This window comes from Carettochelys insculpta, chromosome 22, assembly GCF_033958435.1.
Source record: "Carettochelys insculpta isolate YL-2023 chromosome 22, ASM3395843v1, whole genome shotgun sequence".
Taxonomy (NCBI): Eukaryota; Metazoa; Chordata; order Testudines; family Carettochelyidae; genus Carettochelys; species Carettochelys insculpta.
In genome coordinates this window covers 4902986-4921824 of record NC_134158.1, presented here as the reverse complement: position 1 = coordinate 4921824, position 18839 = coordinate 4902986, and the positions used below count along the sequence as shown (strand labels likewise).

The 18839-nt window shown below is 57.6% G+C and overlaps 1 protein-coding gene and 1 pseudogene across 1 annotated transcript; both read right to left on the bottom strand.

The window, feature by feature from the left end:
- The window catches only part of LOC142024635 (E3 ubiquitin-protein ligase TRIM21-like), an 84658-nt pseudogene that overhangs the window by 5680 nt on the left and 60139 nt on the right, over nt 1-18839 (bottom strand).
- On the bottom strand, nt 10152-18028 carry LOC142024761 (uncharacterized). Its single transcript, XM_075016962.1, has 3 exons — nt 17975-18028; nt 17665-17867; nt 10152-12612 (listed from the first exon to the last, which is right to left on the bottom strand). Exons 1-3 carry the CDS (start codon nt 18007-18009, stop codon nt 10613-10615), a joined length of 2238 nt encoding a protein of 745 aa, XP_074873063.1. The 5' UTR covers nt 18010-18028; the 3' UTR covers nt 10152-10612.

The window sequence follows — 18839 nt, the reverse complement described above, 5'->3', positions numbered from 1 at the left end:
TCCCTCTCTCCACACCGGCTCTGCTCCGAGCAGCCTGGGGAGCTGGGACACCAGGGGCTCTGATCCCAGCTCTAATCCTCAGCCACTGACATGAACCCAAACGAAGGAGCTGCCACTTCCTGCCGTCCCCGATTGCCATGGGGGAGCCTCTGCCCCTGCCCGGACCCAGGGGGAGAGAAACCCCCAGCAGCAGCACCCCTCACCCAGGAATCCCGTCACGGCCTCCTGCAGACGGGGCTCCCCAGCGAAATCCCGGATTCTCTGCTCCAGCTCAGGGCACTTGGGCGCCGGACGGGGAGATGTCACCTTCTCGGCCCTGCAGAGACACCAGTGGGGTTGTTCCTCCCCCTCCTCGGCCCTCAGCTCCTGCCCCCAACGCCGGACAGGGCAGCGGGTGGGGGCTGGGCACAGGCAGAGCTAAGGGGGCCGGGACCTCTGCTGCCCAGGGAATTTAGTGCCTGCACCACCTGCCGGGGCCCAGCCTGGGGCTTGACCCTCAGAGAGAAAATCCAGTGCAGGCAGGGCCAGCCCCAGCCCCCCCCACACCTGGCTGGGCCACTCAGCTCTTCCCACAGGCCCCTCACCTGGGACAGGCTTTGGGCCATGACAGAGCTGGGGCCACGTCCTAGCTGGGCCCTCGGGGTGACAGGCCCCAGCCCCGTTACTGATCTCCTGAGCCAGCCAGGCCCCAGGGAGGGTTCCCAGCCTAGAGCCCTGGGGCAGCTCCCTCCCCAGGGTGGGTCACACACCCACGGTGGCAGCAGCCCCAGGGCTACAGGGAAGGAGGGGGAGGGACCCAGAGGGGGAGACAGTCCCTGGTGGGGGGCTGGGCCTCAGCCTGGTTTCTGAGCCTCGTCCCAGCATGACGGGGGTGGGGGCAGATGGAGCCAGACTTACCTGTTCACAGAGCTTCTGACACCCTAGAGGGGATGGGGAGACAGAGCAGAGAGTCAGTGCCCACGGCCCAGCCTGGCCTTGCCCCACACAGCTCACGCTGCTCCCACGGCCTCAGCCCCACAGGCGGCTCCCCAGGGAGTGGGGGCGCTAACGGGCTGTGCCGGGGTGAGCAGAGCCCTGTCACACCAGCTGCTCTGCAGCGCGGCCGGGCCTCTGCACTGAGCCCTGGGCTTGGAGCTGGGACATGTCACCTGCTTCCCCCCAGCCCCCGCAGCCCCAACTCCCGTCTCTCCGCAGCCCTGAGCCCCCAGCCCTGCAGCCACCCTGGGCCGCGATCACTGCGCTGAGTTCCCCCAGGAGCCCCAGGGGCCGTCCCCTCCCGGCACTGGGCGCGTCCGGCACCGTCTCACCTGCAGCAGTTCCAGCGCTGGCTGCTAACACATCCCCTCCAGCTCCGTGATCAGGGCGCTGAGCTGGGAAATTTCCTCCCCTAGCCGGGTGGCATTTTCCTCCTCCCTCTGCCCGATCTCCGGGGCCAGCTCTCCCAGCCGGGCCAGCAGGAGGCGCTCTCGCTCACCCAGGAACTCCCACGCCACCAGCTGCCTCTCCACGGCGGTCTGCCACTGGGGTGCACAGAGGGGCCGGGCGGCCACGGGGAGAGAAGGACATGGGACGTGGGACAGGGGCTGTTCTGCGCTGCACAGGGCTTTTCATTCAGCCCAAACCGGCCACTGGCCTCATTGGAGGGTCCGATACTCCAGCCCTGGGCCCAGCCCAGAGCTTCCCCTGTCTCAGCCCCACTCGGCCACAGCTGAGCACCTCGAGCAGCGCCACCAACCTCTCCACCGGCCCCCAGGGCTTGAGCGGCAGAGCCAGAGGCTGCTCCCACCCCCTGCGCTGCCCTCACTGTCTCCAGTGGGAATTTCCATTAGGGGCCTGAGCAGCCTGACTCTGACTACTGACTGCCAGGGGTCACTCCTGATTTACACCAGGGGCCTGAGTAGTCTGACCCCGACTACTGACTGCCGGGGGTCACTCCTGATTTACACCAGGGCCCTGAGCAGGGGCTGCCCCACACTGGTTACTGGGACCCTGAGCTCGCTCCCTGAATCGGCCCTGGAAACACTTTAACCTCTGAGTGTCGCAGACGCCAACCAGTGCAGACACCCCCTGGTGCTGTCACTGCCCCTGTGCAAAGCACCTGGGCAGGGCCGGGCACCTACCCGCAGCCTCTCGCTCTCCTCGGCCCAGGCGGATTTCAGGCCCACGAGCTCCTTTCTCTGCTTCCGCAGGCGCTGCAGGTGGCTCAGGAGTTGCTCCTGCAAACACAGACAGTGGCTCTGGGGCTGGTTTGGGGCCATTGGTTTGTGTCCAGCGAAAACAGTGTCACGGAGCAGAGTGGGGCTGGGGGGCAGCTTCCCATTTTCCAGCCCCCTGAGAAGTGACCCCAGCTCCAGGGTATCCCCCCCGCAGCACTGCTGGGCCTGGCCCAGTTTCACCCAAGCACCAGGGGCTGCAGGTGGCTGGGTCATATTATCAGACAGGTCTGTGGCTCCACCCCAGGGCCAGTGAGACCCACGCAGGAGGCACTGTCATTGCAGAGAAGCTGCCCCTGTGACACCCAGCCCAGCAGGGACCCGTTCCCTACCCTCTACTCCTGGGCAGCCTCCTCCACGGGCACCACCATGTGAGCGCGGTGAGTCCTGGACCTGTCGCACACCACGCAGATGGGGCTTTGATCCTCCTGGCAGAAGAGTTTCAGAGCCTCCTGGTGCCTCTCACACACTCGCTGCCCCTCGGGCTCCGGCCCCGCCGGGGCTCGCAGGCGTTTCACTAACTCCACCAGGTTCCCCAGCTGCCGGTTGGGCTGCAGGTTTCTCTGCCGGGTGGTTTCTCTGCACTGGGGGCAGAAGAAGTTGGGCTTCTTCCCGGAAGCTCCTGGCCAGGTCCCCGCAGCCATGGCCCCGGCGCACGCGGGCAGCAGCCGCTGCAGTTCAGTGTCACACCCGGAGCGTGTTTGGCCGCAGCTCGGGGGCTTCTCCTCCTGCTGCTTCCACCAGGCCCTGTGCGGAGCGGTGGGAATAGAATAACCCCCAGCCCCAGCCCCTGGGCCAGGGCGAGCGAAGAGTTAACTCCGGCCCCTCCCCCCGGCCACGGGCAGAGTCTGGGCCGGGCTGGGGCAGTGGCGGCTCCTCGCGGCCCCAGCAGGTCCCGGCTCGGGGCTGTGGCCGGTGGGGGGGGCGGGAAGGGCGGACGGGGTCGGGGCCGGACCTGGTGCCGCTGCTGCCCCCGGGGCACGTGGGGGGAGGGGCAGCGCCGGGCTCTGCTCACACCCACCGCCCCGCGGGGGCGGGAACAAACCCCCCGGCCCCGGCCCCGGCCCCGCCCCCCGGGAGAGGCGGGAACCAGACACTGAGCTCCGCCCCCGGCCTCGGGCTCCAGCGCCACGCGGGGCCCGGGGCGCACCCGCTAGGAGGGGGGAAGGGTGTTTTTCTCCCCTCTCACCACAGCCCCTCGCGCGCCCCCCGCCCGGCGAGTCCGTCGGCAGCGCCTCGGGCGGTCAATGACCCCTCCCAGCCCATCCCCCACCCAGCGCGAGCCCGGCCCGGCCCAGCCCGGGGCCCAACCGACCCCGCACACATCCAGCGCTGCGGCAGCGCCTCACCACAACCAGCGTCCTGTGCTGCAGCCCAGTCCCGCGCGCCTTCGAATTGCCCCGCCCCGCTCCCCCATTGGCCGTCAACTTGCCTCCACGATCCGCCATTGGTCGTGAAGAGAACCAATCCGCTTCCGGCTTTGACCAGTTGAGTCTGCCTTTCCTGCCATTGGTCGCCTGCTCTGATCCCGTCTCTGTCATGGAGTGTCAATCCAGGCAATCCTCACTCCCATTGGCTACAGCGAGCCAATCCCGTTTTCTCATTGGCCAAAAAACCCTAACCTGTCTCTCTATTGGCCATAAAACACAAGAGTCCGCCTCTTTCTCAGTTGCTGCTCAGTTCCTGGACGAACCCCTTTTGCTGGCGCCGCGAGCCCGGGCTCAGGACAGGATTGGGGGCGGGGTTGTGAGAGCTCTGGGTGGGGACACAGGCTGTGGGCGGGGCCGGGCTCAGGACAGGTTTTGGGGGCGGGGCTATGAGAGCTCTGGGTGGGGACACAGGCTGTGGGCGGGGCCGCGCTCAGGACAGGTTTTGGGGGGGTGGGAGCTGCGGGACTCCTGTGATTTCTAGTCATTTCTTTTCCCAGCTCGGCGCTTGTGTGGGGCTTGTCCGGCCGCGGCGTTGCCGGGATTTCCGTGTGTGTGATTCCCGCCCGGCCCCCGGGGCGGCTCCGCTTGTGGGCCCAGTTTGTGCTGTTGAATAGAAGACAACAAGCACAGCACTGGGGCACCTCACAGGCTAACAGACAATTTGGAGCATGAGCTTTGGTGGGCAAAGACCTGCTTCGCCAGATGCATGAGTGGGGGGTGGGGGGTTCAGAGGAGGATTGAAAGGGGGGTCCCAGTTAAAGGGGGGGCCAGAGCTGACAAGGTCTATTCAGTCAGGGTGGAAATGACCCATTAGCGGAAGGATACTTGTCAGCTCTGCCCCTTCCTTGTACTGGCCCCCCCTTTAAATCCTCCTCTGAATCTTCCCCTACTCATGCATCTGACGAAGCGGGTCTTTGCCACGAACGCTCCTGCCCCACAATGTGTGTCAGTCTGTGGCTCCCCAGCGCTGCCTGTTGCTCTCGAGGACACAGACTGACCCGCTACCGCGCTGAGAGCTGAACAGAAGGAAAATGAAATGGACCCACGTGCCCGCTCCTGTTGTACACAGGGAGCCTGGGCAGGAGGCGGGCTCTGCTGGGTAACGGCCAATGGCGGAGCAGGCTGGGCCGTGCAGGCCCATGACAGAGCGGGATTGGCTAGTCTGGCAGCCAATGGCACAAGGAAGCCAATCTGGACGAGCGGACTGTTTCGGAGCGGGCTGGGCGCCGGCCGACCTATACCTGAGCAGGATTGGTTGGACAGGCGGCCTATGGCGGAGCGGGATTGGCCGGACTGGCGGTTTATGGCAGAGCGGGATTGGCTGGACAAGCGGCCAATAGCAGGACAGCGCCCCGGGGGCACCGGACGGCGCCGGGCGGGGGAGTCGCTCCTGTCCCAGTTCCTGCCCTGCGACATCTGCGTGTGACGCGCGGGGACACAAAACGGAGCAGTTGTTCTACTCCAGCAGCGCCGGGTGCAACCCCAGCGCTCGTCTCATTCCCATTTCAGCGGGTTTTACACGCACCCGCCCGGCGTGTCTGAGAAATGGGATGATCCACGTGGGTTCTTCACTCCCGTCCCCAGGAACGTTTGCCTGGTCTGTGCAGCACCACCCGCCCATTTCCCGGCGTCGCTCGTGGGTGTCGCGTCCCGGTTTGGAAAACGTGGCTGCTCTGTGTCACTGCGGGCGTGTTCGGGAAATGAGGCAGAAGAGTTCGTAGCAATAAACAGCTGGGAGTGACCCACCCAGTGTCTCTGTGCTCCTCATTGTTTGCTTATAATGTGGACACAAGGTTTGGTTGGGGGAGGAGAGGGTGAGAGTGGCCACGTCCCAGCTGGGTTTGGTATGTGGGGGTCAGGTTGGGCAGGGAATAGAGAAGGATGAGTAGAGACAAGAAAGCAACAAGGGATGGGTGGGGGTGTGAGAGAGAGAGGTGCCTCCCCGCCCGCTCTGGGCAGCTCCCAGCCGGCCCTGGGTAGCCGACCAGAAGGCGAGACCCCACCCCGCCAAAGGGGTCCGAGGACCCGGCCAGACCGAGCCGCGACCCCCCCTGCGATGTTAGGCGAGAGCGCCGGCCCAGGGGGATGCACCGGACCCCGCCCAAGGGCCACCCAGGGGGAAGGGACTGACGGAGATGAAGAGAACAAAAGTGAATGGAAGAATTTGAGTTAGGGGACGTTAGGGGAAACAAACTTACTATGTTTATTAAGTATAACTATCAATAAAATTTATGTTCATTTATATTGTATTATACTATACTATATTAACTAGACTTTAACCTTTTATACGATACCCCTCTATACAAATACACATTAATTAAAGAGAGCAGGTAAATGGAAATGGATGTTTAGATTCTCAGGCTACCGCGGCTGGTGCCCGCAGTTCCCGGTGGTTACCAGCCTATCTCTGAAGGGAGTCCGGGTGGGGGTGCTACTTCCCACCCGGTACTGCGATAGCTTGTGGATCCAAACAATAGGAGTAGGATAGGGTATATGTTAATTAGCTATACTAATTATCTATCCTAATACTAACAGTACTAACATACTTAACATCACCTTGGTATTTACATTTATGTTACATGGGAAAGTCTGGCCTGGGCCTTAAGGCCCGGCCTCTACACAGTTAAATGAAAGGTGACACGTCAGTAGTCTTTATCTAGAGTTAGTGGTCAAGTCCAGTAATCATATTTAAGTGAACAGTCAAGTCCGGTGTTTATAACATCTAGTAATGAAGTGGTCGGTGGTCAGATAGGTTAGTTAGAACGGCGGAGGTAGTGTTACCGCAGATGAGATGGTCCAGGTAGGCACTGCCAGGCGATGACGTGGCCGTAGGAGCGGCATCGATGAGATGACGTTGCTGGGCCTCCGGTTTCCTCACCGGGTACGCAGTACCCGCGGCAGAAGCCACGGGCCAGTTCGCCACCCAGTGAGTACGCCTGAAGGCCCACTTGCCGCTCCTAGATGCGAGCGCGGTGCTGGGGCTTGGGGAGGCGCTTGAACAACGGCTGACAGTGATTTCAGCTCTAGGCGGTGCCCCCTAAAGGGCAGCTGCCTCAGTGATTTCAGCTCCTCTTTGCTCTCTTCCTGAGCTGGCCTAAGGGTCAGCAGACGTTGCCATGGCAACCGATGCTCCCCAATGCGGCAGCAGCGATTATGATAGCTAGCTCCCAGGGCCACAGAATGGTGGGTGGCTGCTGAATTTATAGAGCAGTCTCATGAATATGTATGACATGATTATCATACGAGAGTTCTATACCTGCCGTTTTCAACCAGGTCCTCCAGGCCGTGGAAGTTGCTAGAAACTCCCCACCTGCGCCCAATCAGAGGCCGGGATTTTGAACCTGGCCCATGAGGTGTTTATGAGTTCAGGTTACCGGGGAAACCAACTGACACAGAGTGACCGTTGCAGGGGGCTGCTAAACGGCAGCCTCTGTATCTTTAGATTCTGCCTGTACCTGCATTGATGTTTAATGGCCAAAGGCTTGTTCCCCCTGGCCCACAGGGACGATAATGCCCAAGGGATAAAAATCCCTGACACAGACCATTGTTGATCAGGAGTTTTCGCTCCACGACCCTCAGGAGCACCTCGTAAATGGAGGATTTTATCCCTATCAGTGGTACCTAATAGAGGGAACTGCAGTTTGGGATTGTCCCGGGTATAAAGATTCCTTTTGTCTAGACACTTGCAAGTAATTTCCCCATTTATGTGAGTGTACATAAAAACAGCTGGACGGCCCTTAGCGGGTACCAGAATTCCTGGAGTCTGACCTGTCCCCATCATTGCTTTTCTCCCTGTGAGGCACCGAATGGAAGTTCGCCTGGCTCATAGGGTGCAAGGCAGTGAACCGAATTTCACCTGGCTCACAAGATCTCTCCCTGCAAGGCATCGAACTGAAGTTCACCTGGTTACAGAGTGTGAGGCACTGGACCAAAGCCCCCCTGGCTCACGGGGGGGATGTTCCCAGCACACGCTCCAGCCCAGCAGGACGCCTGGCGGGACTTAAGTCTGCCCGGGCTTAGGGATATCATTAATGGTTAGTCTTACTTCAGAACAGAAAAAGAGGGAGGCAACAAAGCTTCCCACAGTTCCATGTGTCGAAAGAGAGTCTTGGCACCACACCAGTTTTTAGTGTCTGAACACAGAGGGCCCAGCGCATGGCTGCCTCACTAGAGACACCGGTGTGCGCTTTGGGAACAGAGACATACAAAACAGGCCTAATAGAGAAAGACAGACACAGACACACACAGAACGTTAGCTGCTCCACAAAGGTGGAACCCGTAGCTCCCCCTTACCCTGATGACCAGCCGGCACTCCGGTCCCAAGCCCCTGCGGGGAGATTTTGTAACAGGTATCCCCCTTACCTTCTATTGAGCGCTCTTCAGAGGCTTGGAGGTCGGGTGCTGGCCCCCCCATCCGGGCAAGTGGTGCGTTGGGATCTCGGTGGAACCTCCAAATTGCTGAAGCACAAGACGTCTCTGTGTAGGCGGCGAACGTTCAGCTTTACTGAATTCAATAAGGCAACAGAGGAGCCAAACTGGACAGGAGTAAAACCAGGCCCAGCAAGGCTGCTTGGTGCAGCGAACTCTGGTATTTTATCCCCTCACACAAACAACGCCCAGTGTCAGAGGCAATTAGTTAGAGCAGCGTAAATCACTTTCCAAAGAGAAACTGTTATCAGCAAAGAGAAACAGGTACCGGGGAGCTGGAGCCCCAACTCCAAACAGCCCATTATTGCATTCCATAGAGCTCATCCTCCCGCTGTTCCCAAACAGGTCAAGGAAAGGACTGGCTCCTGTGTGCGCGCGGGAGTAAGGGCTGTGAAATGGCGTCTATACAAGATGGCTTCCAAAATCATTTACAGCTACTTTGATTTTTGGTCTACCCCCGCCCCTCTCCAGCTGGCACCCTCCAACACGCCGCATGGCCTGGGCTAGTGTTTGGAGCAAGTGCACTGCCCAAAGGTGCCCGTCCCCCTCTGGGTCGCCCCAGTTGGATGCAAAGGAAGGACAGACGTCAGTACGTTTGGAACTGAGGTGACTGCAAGGAGATGCGGAAATCAGGTTTGACGAATCCTCCCTGCTACCCGCCTCAGGGTCTCCACGCCGCACTTGCTGGCTGAGTTTGCTCCCGTAGCCTTTGGCTCTCCCGAACCTTCCCACAAGGCAGTGGGGAAGGTTCTCACAGGGGTGTCTGCCCCGGGGGCGGGGGGGCGGCGTAAGGAGTCAGGGCCCCTTGGACACCGGTGACCAAATCATGGTTCAGATGCCATTTGGATTCGCCCAATGGAGGGACCCGAGTATCCCAGACCCTCATCTCCTGCAGAATGAGGGGGCAGAAGCCGCCGAGTCAACCCATCCACCATCACGTTGGGGGGTCCACACTGCCCACCTGGTGCCTGTGGGCTGCTGGTGCTGCCGCTGCTGTGGGCTCATGGACGACCATGTGAGCAAGAAGAGATAACACACAGCAAATGGCAGGGAGGGTCAGGCCGGCTTGATCATCCACACCACCACTCGCTCTCCTGTCACTGAGCTCCCCGCCGCCTGCAGCACCCCCTCGCCCAGCCTGCTCCCAACACCCCCCTGACCACAGACCCCTAACTACCCAGGCACCAACCACAACAGCACATCTCCACGTCAGCCGACATTGACAACAGTGAGTGTTGTCAAAGCAAAGAGAGGAAGGAACAGAGCAATGATCACTGCCGCTGCCGTGCCCGGGGCGCAAAGGCGACGACCAACACTGCACAGACAAAGGCAGAGGAACGAGCAACGTTTGCTCATCTCATTTTTACAGGAAGTTTTGCATCGTTTTACTTGCCCAGGTGCCTTTTTAATTCCATCTGTTCCCATGGGGATCCGCTCTAGAGTCTCTGAGAGGGAATGTCTGTCTGTCTGTCTGGGTCTGGGCTTGTCCATTGGTCGAGAACTCCTAAATGGTAAGAACCAGGACCACCCACTCTGGTCTGCAGCTTTCTCTTCTTGTAACTTAGAGCCAGGCTGGGGTGTGGGTGTGCCAGGGATTGGATGGGCTGCACTGGGATGGCTTCTCAGGGGACCACATAGAAAAGAGGCAACCACCACACGAGAAAGGGGTTGGCTGGGGATACCCCCTCTCCCACCCCCAGGACTATCCCAGCCATGAGCATCCCACCCTCAGGTGTTTTTGGGGCAGCTGCAGCTCCCTCCCCCCTAAGTTTGTATAGGGATACGGCTGGCTGTTCCCCTCCACCAGCGAGCGAGGAGAAAGTGCACATTTGCTGCATTCCTCTCTGGCTGGGCAGTGCAGAGGACTGATGACCCTGGCCCTGCCCCAGGCGAGGGACATACGCCGCTCCCCTGGGTGTACCTGCTGGAGCTGCAGCAGCCAACCAGAGGTGCTTCTCACCTGGGCCCAAAGCTTCTGCGGTGAAAGGGGGTAGGACAATGGTCTCTCCCCAGAGTCCCCATGCACTGACCCCTCCTCTCCAGACACACCCGAGAGCAACAACTCACGTGAAGCATTTTCAGTTTATTTAATTAAAAAAAGACACCAAAAATTAATCAAGTTCAGGTCCTGCACAAACTCCAGTGTGTCTAGTTCTTTTATAAAGGAGCATGGATTAAAGCAGGGAACAAGTCAACTTTATTTTAGTTACTTGAATGACTCCAGAACACCACACCCTGGAGAAATGAGAAGCAGTGTGGTAGTTCATGGGGTTCTCACTGATTTTTTGCCCAGTGGCCCAGCTTCAAAAATAACAAAAAACAGAGTTATGGGATTTCTCTCCTGTGTGAATCCTCTGATGATCAATAATGTCTGAGCAGCCACTGAAGGTTACCCACGTGAGTGCAGTCCTTGGGTTATTCTCTTGTGTGAACTCTCTGATGACTGACAATGTGCGAGTGTTCCCGGACAGACAAAACAGCTCGAAGCTTCTTCTGATCTGTAAGATTTTAGTGCTGACAAAAGCTTTTCCCACAGTCAGATCAGCTGAAAGGTTTCTCTCCAGTGTGGGTTCTCTGATGACGAATAAGATTTGAGAGGTGACAAAAGCTTCTCCCACAGTTGGAGCAGGTGAAGGGTTTCTCTCCTGTGTGGGTTCTCTGATGATGAATAAGACTGGAGCGCTGAGAAAAGCTTTTCCCACACTTGGAGCAGCTGAAAGGTTTCTCTCCAGTGTGGGTTCTCTGATGATGATTAAGACTGGAGCGCTGACAAAAGCTTTTCCCACACTCGGAGCAGGTGAAGGGTTTCTCTCCTGTGTGGGTTCTCTGATGTGCAACAAGGAGGGAACTCCGACTGAAGCTTTTCTGGCAGTAAGAGCAGTCAAAGCGTTTCTCTCCTGTGTGGCTTCTCCTATGTAAATCAAGGCATGACCTCTGTCTGAACCTTTTCCCACAGTCAGAGCAGCTATAAGGTCTCTCTCCTGTGTGGATTCTGCAATGAATTTTAAAACTTGAGGAGCATGAGAAGCTTTTCCCACAGTCAGAGCAGTGGAAGGGTTTCTCTCCAGTGTGGGTTCTCCGATGACGAACAAGACTGGAGCGCTGACAAAAGCTCTTCCCACAGTCAGAGCAGCTGAAGGGTTTCTCTCTTGTGTGGCTTCTCCTATGAGTAACAAGGCATGACCTCTCTCTGAACCTTTTCCCACAGTCAGGGCAGCTATAAGGTCTCTCTCCTGTGTGGATTCTGCAGTGACTTTTAAGACTTGAGGAGCATGAGAAGCTTTTCCCACAGTCAGAGCAGGTGAAGGGTTTCTCTCTTGTGTGGATTCTCCTATGTATAATAAGGCTTGACCTCTGTATGAACCTTTTCTTACAGTCAGAGCAGTTATAAGGTCTCTCTCCTGTGTGGATGCTGCAATGACTTTTAAGACTTGAGGAACATGAGAAGCGTTTCCCACAGTCAGAGCACTGGAAGGGTTTCTCTCCAGTGTGAGTTCTCTGATGAGCAACAAGTTGTGATCTGCATCTGTACTTCTTCTCACAGTCAGGGCAGTCATAGGGTGTCTCTCCTGTGTGGATTCTGCAATGTCTTTTAAGTCCTGAAGGCCACAAGAAGCTTTTGCCACAGTCAGAGCAGCGGAAGGGTTTGTTCCCCGTGTGGGTTTTCTGATGATGGACAAGATATGAGCGTTGACTGAAGCTTTTCCCGCAATCAGAGCAGAGAAAAGGTTTTTCCCGGGTGTGGATTCTCAGATGTTTATCAAGGCCAGAAACGTCACTGAACTTTCTCCCACACTCAAAGCAGTTGAAGGGTTTCTCCCCCCTGTGGATTTTCTGATGTTTAAGGAGGTTTGCACTCCTGCTGAAGCTTTTCCCACAGGCAGCGCAGTGATAGGGTTTCTCTCCTGTGTGAATCACCTGATGATCAAGAAGGTGTGAGTGTCGCCGAAAGCTTTTCCCACACTCAGAGCAGTGGAAGGGTTTCTCTTCTGTGTGGGTTCTCCTATGTGTAACAAAGTTTGACCTGTCTCTGAACCTTTTCCCACAGTCAGAGCAGTTATAAGGTCTCTCTCCTGTGTGGATTCTGCAATGAATTTTAAGATTTGAGGACCATGAGAAGCATTTCCCACAGTCAGAGCAGTGGAAGGGTTTCTCTCCAGTGTGGGTTCTCTGGTGATCAATAAGACCTGAGCGCAGCTGGAAACTTCTCCCGCAGTCAGGGCAGATATAGGGCTTCTCTCCTGTGTGGATGGTACAAAGACTGTTAAGACTGAAGCTTTTCCCACAGGTTTTCTGTTGTTCGCTCTCTTTAATGTTTTTCACACCTCTGCTTCCACGGCTGGAGTTATCCTGCCCCTCCCCTGCATGGTTTCCCTGCTGCCTTTCAGGGCTACGCTGACTCTCACAGGTCTCTCTGTGCTCAGGGCTCTGAGAAACACGACCTTCAGAGCTTCCCAGGAACATCCCACAGGAGGCCACTTGCTCTGGTTCTTCCAGCTGAAGATTCTCCTCGTCATTCGTGAGAAGCATCACTTCACCTGCTGGGACACAGAGAGAACCAGACAGTGTCACTCTCTGAGCTGAGCTGAAAGGAAAACTCTGAAAGGGAACAGAAAAGGGGGAACGCAGCCAACAGCTGATGGAAAGATTGAAGTAACATGAACTGAGCTGCTCCTCCTTCCACACAACCCTTCCCCAGAGGAGGGACCCCACCCCTGCCCCCACCTTCTGGCTGGAGCTGAAGACAGGCTGAAGGGTCAGTCACTCTGGATGAAAAGGCCCAAGTGACATGTAGGAGGACACGGAAATCGGTTTCTGAGTCACTTGAGCTCACTGCTCACCTGTGTGGGGGTCGCTGATGATCTCCCCTTTCCCAGAGCCCTGGAGATCTGGGACCCCCAGCGCCTCCCCTCGCTCCACCCAGGAGATCACATCAGCTTTGGGAACTGGAAATCCTGCTTGGGGAGCAATTAACCAAGTGCTGATCTTGTTCAGGAAGGTCCAGGCCATTACTTCTTCCAGCCCCAGGATCTGAGCCGCCCACCCAGAGAGGCTCCTTCCCCACCTGGCACAGGCCGGGCTCTGGATGGTACAAGATCCCATGTCACACTCACCTGGGGTACAGGTGCCTCACCCCTGCCTTGGGAATGGCCCAGCTCATTCCTGGGGGAGCCAAGTGCTCTGCTCCACTCTCTAGGGTACAACTCAGCCTCCCTCTTAACCTGTTCCAACCCCCCCATCCCAGGGCAGGACAGGACCACTCAGCTCAAACAAGTCACTTGATTTGTTGTTGTTTTCGTGGATAAAACTAACACAGCTACACCCAATGCCTGGCACCAGGCAGGCCCCGAATTTAGCCACGTGGAGGGGGAATCCATCAAACCCATGAAAAAACCTTCACAGACAGAGACACCATCTTCCTCGCCAAGTGCAAATGGATGGACGTCCCACCCAACGGGCTGAAGGTGAAACACTCACTGCAACCGACACACTGCAGGGACTGTGTCGAGAGATTGGTCACACACTCCCACAGACCTGAGGAACCACCTGTTCAGCTTCCTGTGCAGCAAACAGGGAAACATCACAAGGAGCTCTCAAGTCTGGAGCTTCTCCTAAAAAACAGCCTCCCACACAAACGCCCAGGTGGCTGGACTTTACCGAAAGGAGACAGGAGAGTCACAACGCCCACTGCTCTTCTCCACAGGACTGTAAACTCTCTCACCTCCGACCTGCCGCAGAGGGCCACAGTAGCGGTACCCGTAACTCACCCGGCAACATTGTCAATCTATCCAACCACACACTCAGCCCGGCAGAGGAGTCTGTCCTTTCTCGGGGACTCTCTTTGTGCCCCACCACCCCCACAAACATGACACAGTTCTGTGGGGATCTGGAACCTCACCCCAGTTTTGCCAGGAATACTTTCCAGGAGCACTTTCAACAAGACTCTGAACAGCCCTGCAGGCACCATCACACCTAGAGTACAAGAAGAAGAATTCTGCATGGAATCCTTCCTGGCAATCAAAACGAGAGACTGGACGTATACCTAGAGCGCTTCTGCTTCTGTGCGCAGGCAGAAATTGTGGGAAAGTGACATTGCTTGTCCCAGGACCTCAGCCGTGCGGAATGCAATGTCACCCACAGCCTCAGAAACAGCTCTGGCGTTGTCATCCAACAGGCCGACAAAGGAGCTGCTGTTGTCATCATGAATAGGTCAGACCATGAAAAGGAGACTCCCAGGCAGCTCTCCAATACCACCTTCTACAGGCTACTGTCCTCTGATCCCACTGAGCAGCACACACAGAAACTGCACCGTCTGCTCAAGACACTCCTGACAAAAGCGCAGGAACAGATCTGCACAGACACACCCCCAGAGCCCCAAGACCCATAAATCTAGACATTCTGGAGGCACCATCAGCTCAGGCATTGGCACTCTCATTGCAGCCTTGTCCAGCTATAGGGACTCTCTACTCAGACCGTATGTTACCAGCACTCCGAGCTATCTTTGAAACACCACTGACTTCCTCAGGAAACTGCTGTGCACTGGTGATCTTCCTGAAAACACCATCCTGGTCACCATGGATGTCGAGGTCTCTTACACAAAAAAGCCACGTGAAGATGGACTTCAAGCTGTTAGGAACAGTATCCCTGATGATGCCACAGCACAAGTGGTGGTGGAGCTTTGTGACTTTGTCCTCACCCACAAGTACTTCAGATTTGAGGACAGTTTATACATTCAAATCCATGGCACTGAAATGGGCACCCACGTGACCCCACACTGTGCCAACATGTTTATGGCTGACCTGGAACAACTTCCTCAGCTCTCCACCCCTGGCGCCCTCCTCCACTTGAGCTACATTGATGACATCATCATCTGGACCCATGAGAAAGAGGCTCTTGAAGAGTTCACAGTGATTTCAACAGTTTCCACACCACCATCAACCTCAGCCTGGAATGGTCCACACAAGAGATCCACTTCCTGGACACTACTGTGCACATAAGTGATGGTCAGATAAACACAACCCTATACCAGAAACCCAAGGACCGCTATGCTACCTCCATGCCTCCAGCTTCCATCCAAGGCACACCACACGATCCATTGTATACAGCCAAGTACTAAAAGGTACAAACACGTTTGCTCCAATCCCTCAGACAGAGACAAACACCTTCAAGACCGTTACCAGGCTCTCCTGAAACTACAATACCCACCTCAGAAAGTGAAGAAACAGATTGACAGAACCAGACGTGTACCCAGAAGCCACCTGCTACAAGACAGGCCCAGCAAAGAAAACAACAGAACACCACTGGCCATCAGCTGCAGCCCCCAACTAAAGCCTCTCCAATGCACCATCCGTGACCTACAACCCATCCTCGACAATGATCCTTCACTCTCACAGACCTTGGGAGGCAGGCCGCCCACAACCTTAAACAAATTCTCCCCAGCAACTTTTAACCACAACACTGTAAATCACAAACCACACCCTTCCACATACCTCCGTGCCACCTCTACCCACCAATGACACCACCACACCTGCTTAACCCAGGGTTAACCCGGGTTTAACCCAGGGTTGTGAGTTCAATCCTTGACGAGGCCATTGAGCAACTGGGGCAAATAGATGTCAGGGACGGTGCTTGGTCCTGCGAAGAGGGCAGGGGACTGGACTAGATGACCTCCTGAGGTCCCTTCCAGATCTAGGAAATGTGTATCTCCACTTATATTCTAATTTTATATTAACCAGCAGAGCTTATTCGCCTGCACATCTAAACTGGAGAGTCTCCTTATAAAAGGATAAATGGATGCAAATCAGATATCAGGAACAGTAACATACAAAACCTCCCGGGATGCTCAGGAGCAGATTTAAAAGTAGCCATCCTGCAATGCAAAAATGTCAAAAGCAAACCTCAAAGAGCAACTGCAGAGCTGCAATTCATTTGCAAATGTGACCCCATCTATTTAGGATTGAACACAGACCAGCAACGGCTGGCCAAGTAGAAAAGCAGTTTTTCTGCTCTGGCTGTTCACACCGCCACATCAGCTGCTGGAAATGGGCCACATGCTCCATGACTGAATTGCTCTCATTGCCTCCAGCCTTCTTCTTGAGTGGGACTCCCTCCTTTTCTTGTGCCTGTTTATTTCTACTGGCCTGTGGAATTTCCATGTCGTGCATCTGGTGAATTGGGCCTTTGCCCACAAAAGCTGATGCTCCAGAAAATCTGTTAGTCTACAAGGTGCCAGAGGACTTCTCTGTGTTTCTGCAGGACTCAAAACGCGAGCTCTGTGAGGGCTGGCAGGGCCGAAACCGAGGCCCCAGGCAGGGCTCAGACTGCAGCTGCCACAGGGCAGATCACTGGAACTTGGAGAGAAAGGCTCTGGCAGAGCTCTGGCTCCCCAAGGGCTCTGTCCACAAAGCTCCTGGCTGGGGCCTGGTTCCTCCGGCTCTTTGGCTCTGATGAGCTACTTGAACCAGCAGGAGGCAGAGGAAGTTGTCGGAGCAGCGAGGTGAGTCCCAGGTCGGCTGCTTCAGATTCTGCCCAGGCTCCTGCTCTGTGACCCCTGCCTGCCTGCGGCTGGGTGGGCCCTACCAGCAACTCACAAGAGCTGCTGCTCCTGCAGCCAGCCATGGTGCTGTTTGGCTGTGCTGCTCTCTGCGGGATGTGGCTGTTGTTGCAGCTGGGGTCCCCCTCAACTGCCTCAGTTCTACTCTGCCAGCAGCAGCTTCTCTGTGTGGTTTACCACTTTCCTCCTGCATCACCGGCTTGTTGCTGATTCACTTTCCAGCCGCATGCGGCGTGTTTCCCTCGGTGCGGGAAGGAGACTGACAGAAGTGCGGCTGGAGGGTGTTAGTTACAGCCCCCGTCTCCGCCTCCCCCACAACCTCCTCCTGAGCTTCTAGCTGCACTTTTGCCTTCACAGTTTTCCTACTCACTGCCCAGGTTTGGCCCCACCAGGTGTCACATGACCTAGCTGGGCACCTCCCAACCATCTTCAAAACCCCCAATATCAATGCAGGCGGAGGACGCTGGATGACGTGTGTTATGAGACCTACGGGGAGTGACATTGCATCCAAACTGGGGCACATGTTACTCATAACCGGTTTGTCCTGTGTCTGGTACTCACCAGTGACTCCCGAGAAAGCAATCTACTGTACATGGGAGAGCTGGTGCGTCTGTCTGGGAGTTTGTGTTTGATTGTTCAAGAACTCCCCCTAAATGGTAGGTGCTAGCAGCGGTGCAGCACGCTGTTCCCAGGGGTGCCCTGCAGGCATGAAGAGCAGCCGGCCCCAGCCCCACAGCTCTGGTACCTGCCGTTCCTGCCTGGGCCGCTCCACTCACACGTCCAGACAAGGCAGATGGTGGGAAGCACATGGAGACCTGGGCTGTGGGAAGAGCAGCACCGCTGCCGTGTCCCTGAACCTGCTTCCCCTGGGAGGGGCCATGGAGGGGACAGTCTCTCACAGGGGAGTCAGTAATTCCTGAGGCTGATACTCCTGACACTGGGGACAGGGGCAGGGAGGGACCCTGAACCGAACCAAACCCAACCCAGCAGCTGTGGAGCCCACACAGCCTCTGACATCCCCGGGGACAGGGCTCCTCACCCAGCCAGCGCACGGTCTGGTAATTCTCCTGCATCACCTCCCTGTAGAGGGCTCTCTGCCCCGGGGCCAGCAGCCCCCATTCCTCCTGGGAGAAACACACAGCCACCTCCTCCAAGGTCACCGGCTCTGCCGCCACCGCCATGTCCTCGCTCTGTCTCTGCAGGTCCGGGGCTGCTCTGGAGCCAGACGTGGGTGCTCTGCACCTAGCAGGAGAGAAAGGCAATGGAGACATATCAGACGGGGTTGGAAGCTGCTCTGTGCCCCCGGCTCCCCACACTCGCTCCCTGGGGCAGACGTGCTGCACACGCACATTCGGAGAAACGCTCGAGTCTCACAGAACCACATCACACAAGTCAGATCCCAAATCCGTCCTCGTTTCTCTCCAGACACGGCCTGAGCCCCAGCACTGCTGCGCACTGGAGTGTGTCCCACGGAAACGTCACATGGTTAGTGACACACCACGGGGACAAGCCCGGAGGAAGGGAGCAGCTGAAGGGACAATGAGGGTCACTGAACTGCACCGCGGGGGAGCACAGGCACCGTGTGACGAGCGCCCGGCCCCACTGGGGAACCGGGAGGGGGTGGACACAAACCCACCCAGAGCTCTCGGATCCCCTGCGGGGGGGGGGGGGGTGCAATGGACTCAGGACCCCAAATCACTGAGGGGGACAAGGGAGAAGAAAACCAGGGGGGTGCAGAGCCCGCGGGCGCCGCCCAGAGACTCCGCCTGGAGGGGCGAGTGGAGCCAGGAGCGAAAACCGGCCCCGAGTCACAATCCCCCGGCCGCCTCCGCTCCCCTCCCCGGGCGCCCCGGAGCCGGGCGGGGGCGAGTGCGGGGCGCTGGGGCGGCGCCTCTTTGCTCCCCGCGGGGCCCAGCGCCGCGAGCCGCCCGCAGCACGAGACGAACCAGGCGCCGCTGCCGGGGGGGGGGGGGGGGGGCTCGCGGCTCCCCGGGGGGGGGGTGGGGCCGCGCGGGCGGCAGGACGAGGCGGAGGGGCCGGAGAACGGGGCGGCCCGGCCGGGACCAGGGGGAGGCCCCGCACGGAGCGTCCGAGACACAAACGGGGAGGGGCGGAGTCATTTCCCGGCCGAGCCCCCCCTCACCCGGCGGCGGCTCCCTGTGGGGGGGCGGGGCTCAGGGGACTCCGGGCGGCGGCAGCGCGGGACCCAGCGGA

Bases quoted from the DNA above. Each gene is read 5' to 3' on its own strand.
- LOC142024761 (XM_075016962.1), bottom strand. From the start codon at position 18,009: ATGTGGTTCTGTGAGACTCGAGCGTTTCTCCGAAT. The intron at 17,868-17,974 runs GTGCGTGTGCAG...CTCTCCTGCTAG, and splicing joins ACTCGAGCGTTTCTCCGAAT to GTGCAGAGCACCCACGTCTG. The intron at 12,613-17,664 runs GTGAGGAGCCCT...TCTGTGTCCCAG, and splicing joins CCAGACCGTGCGCTGGCTGG to CAGGTGAAGTGATGCTTCTC.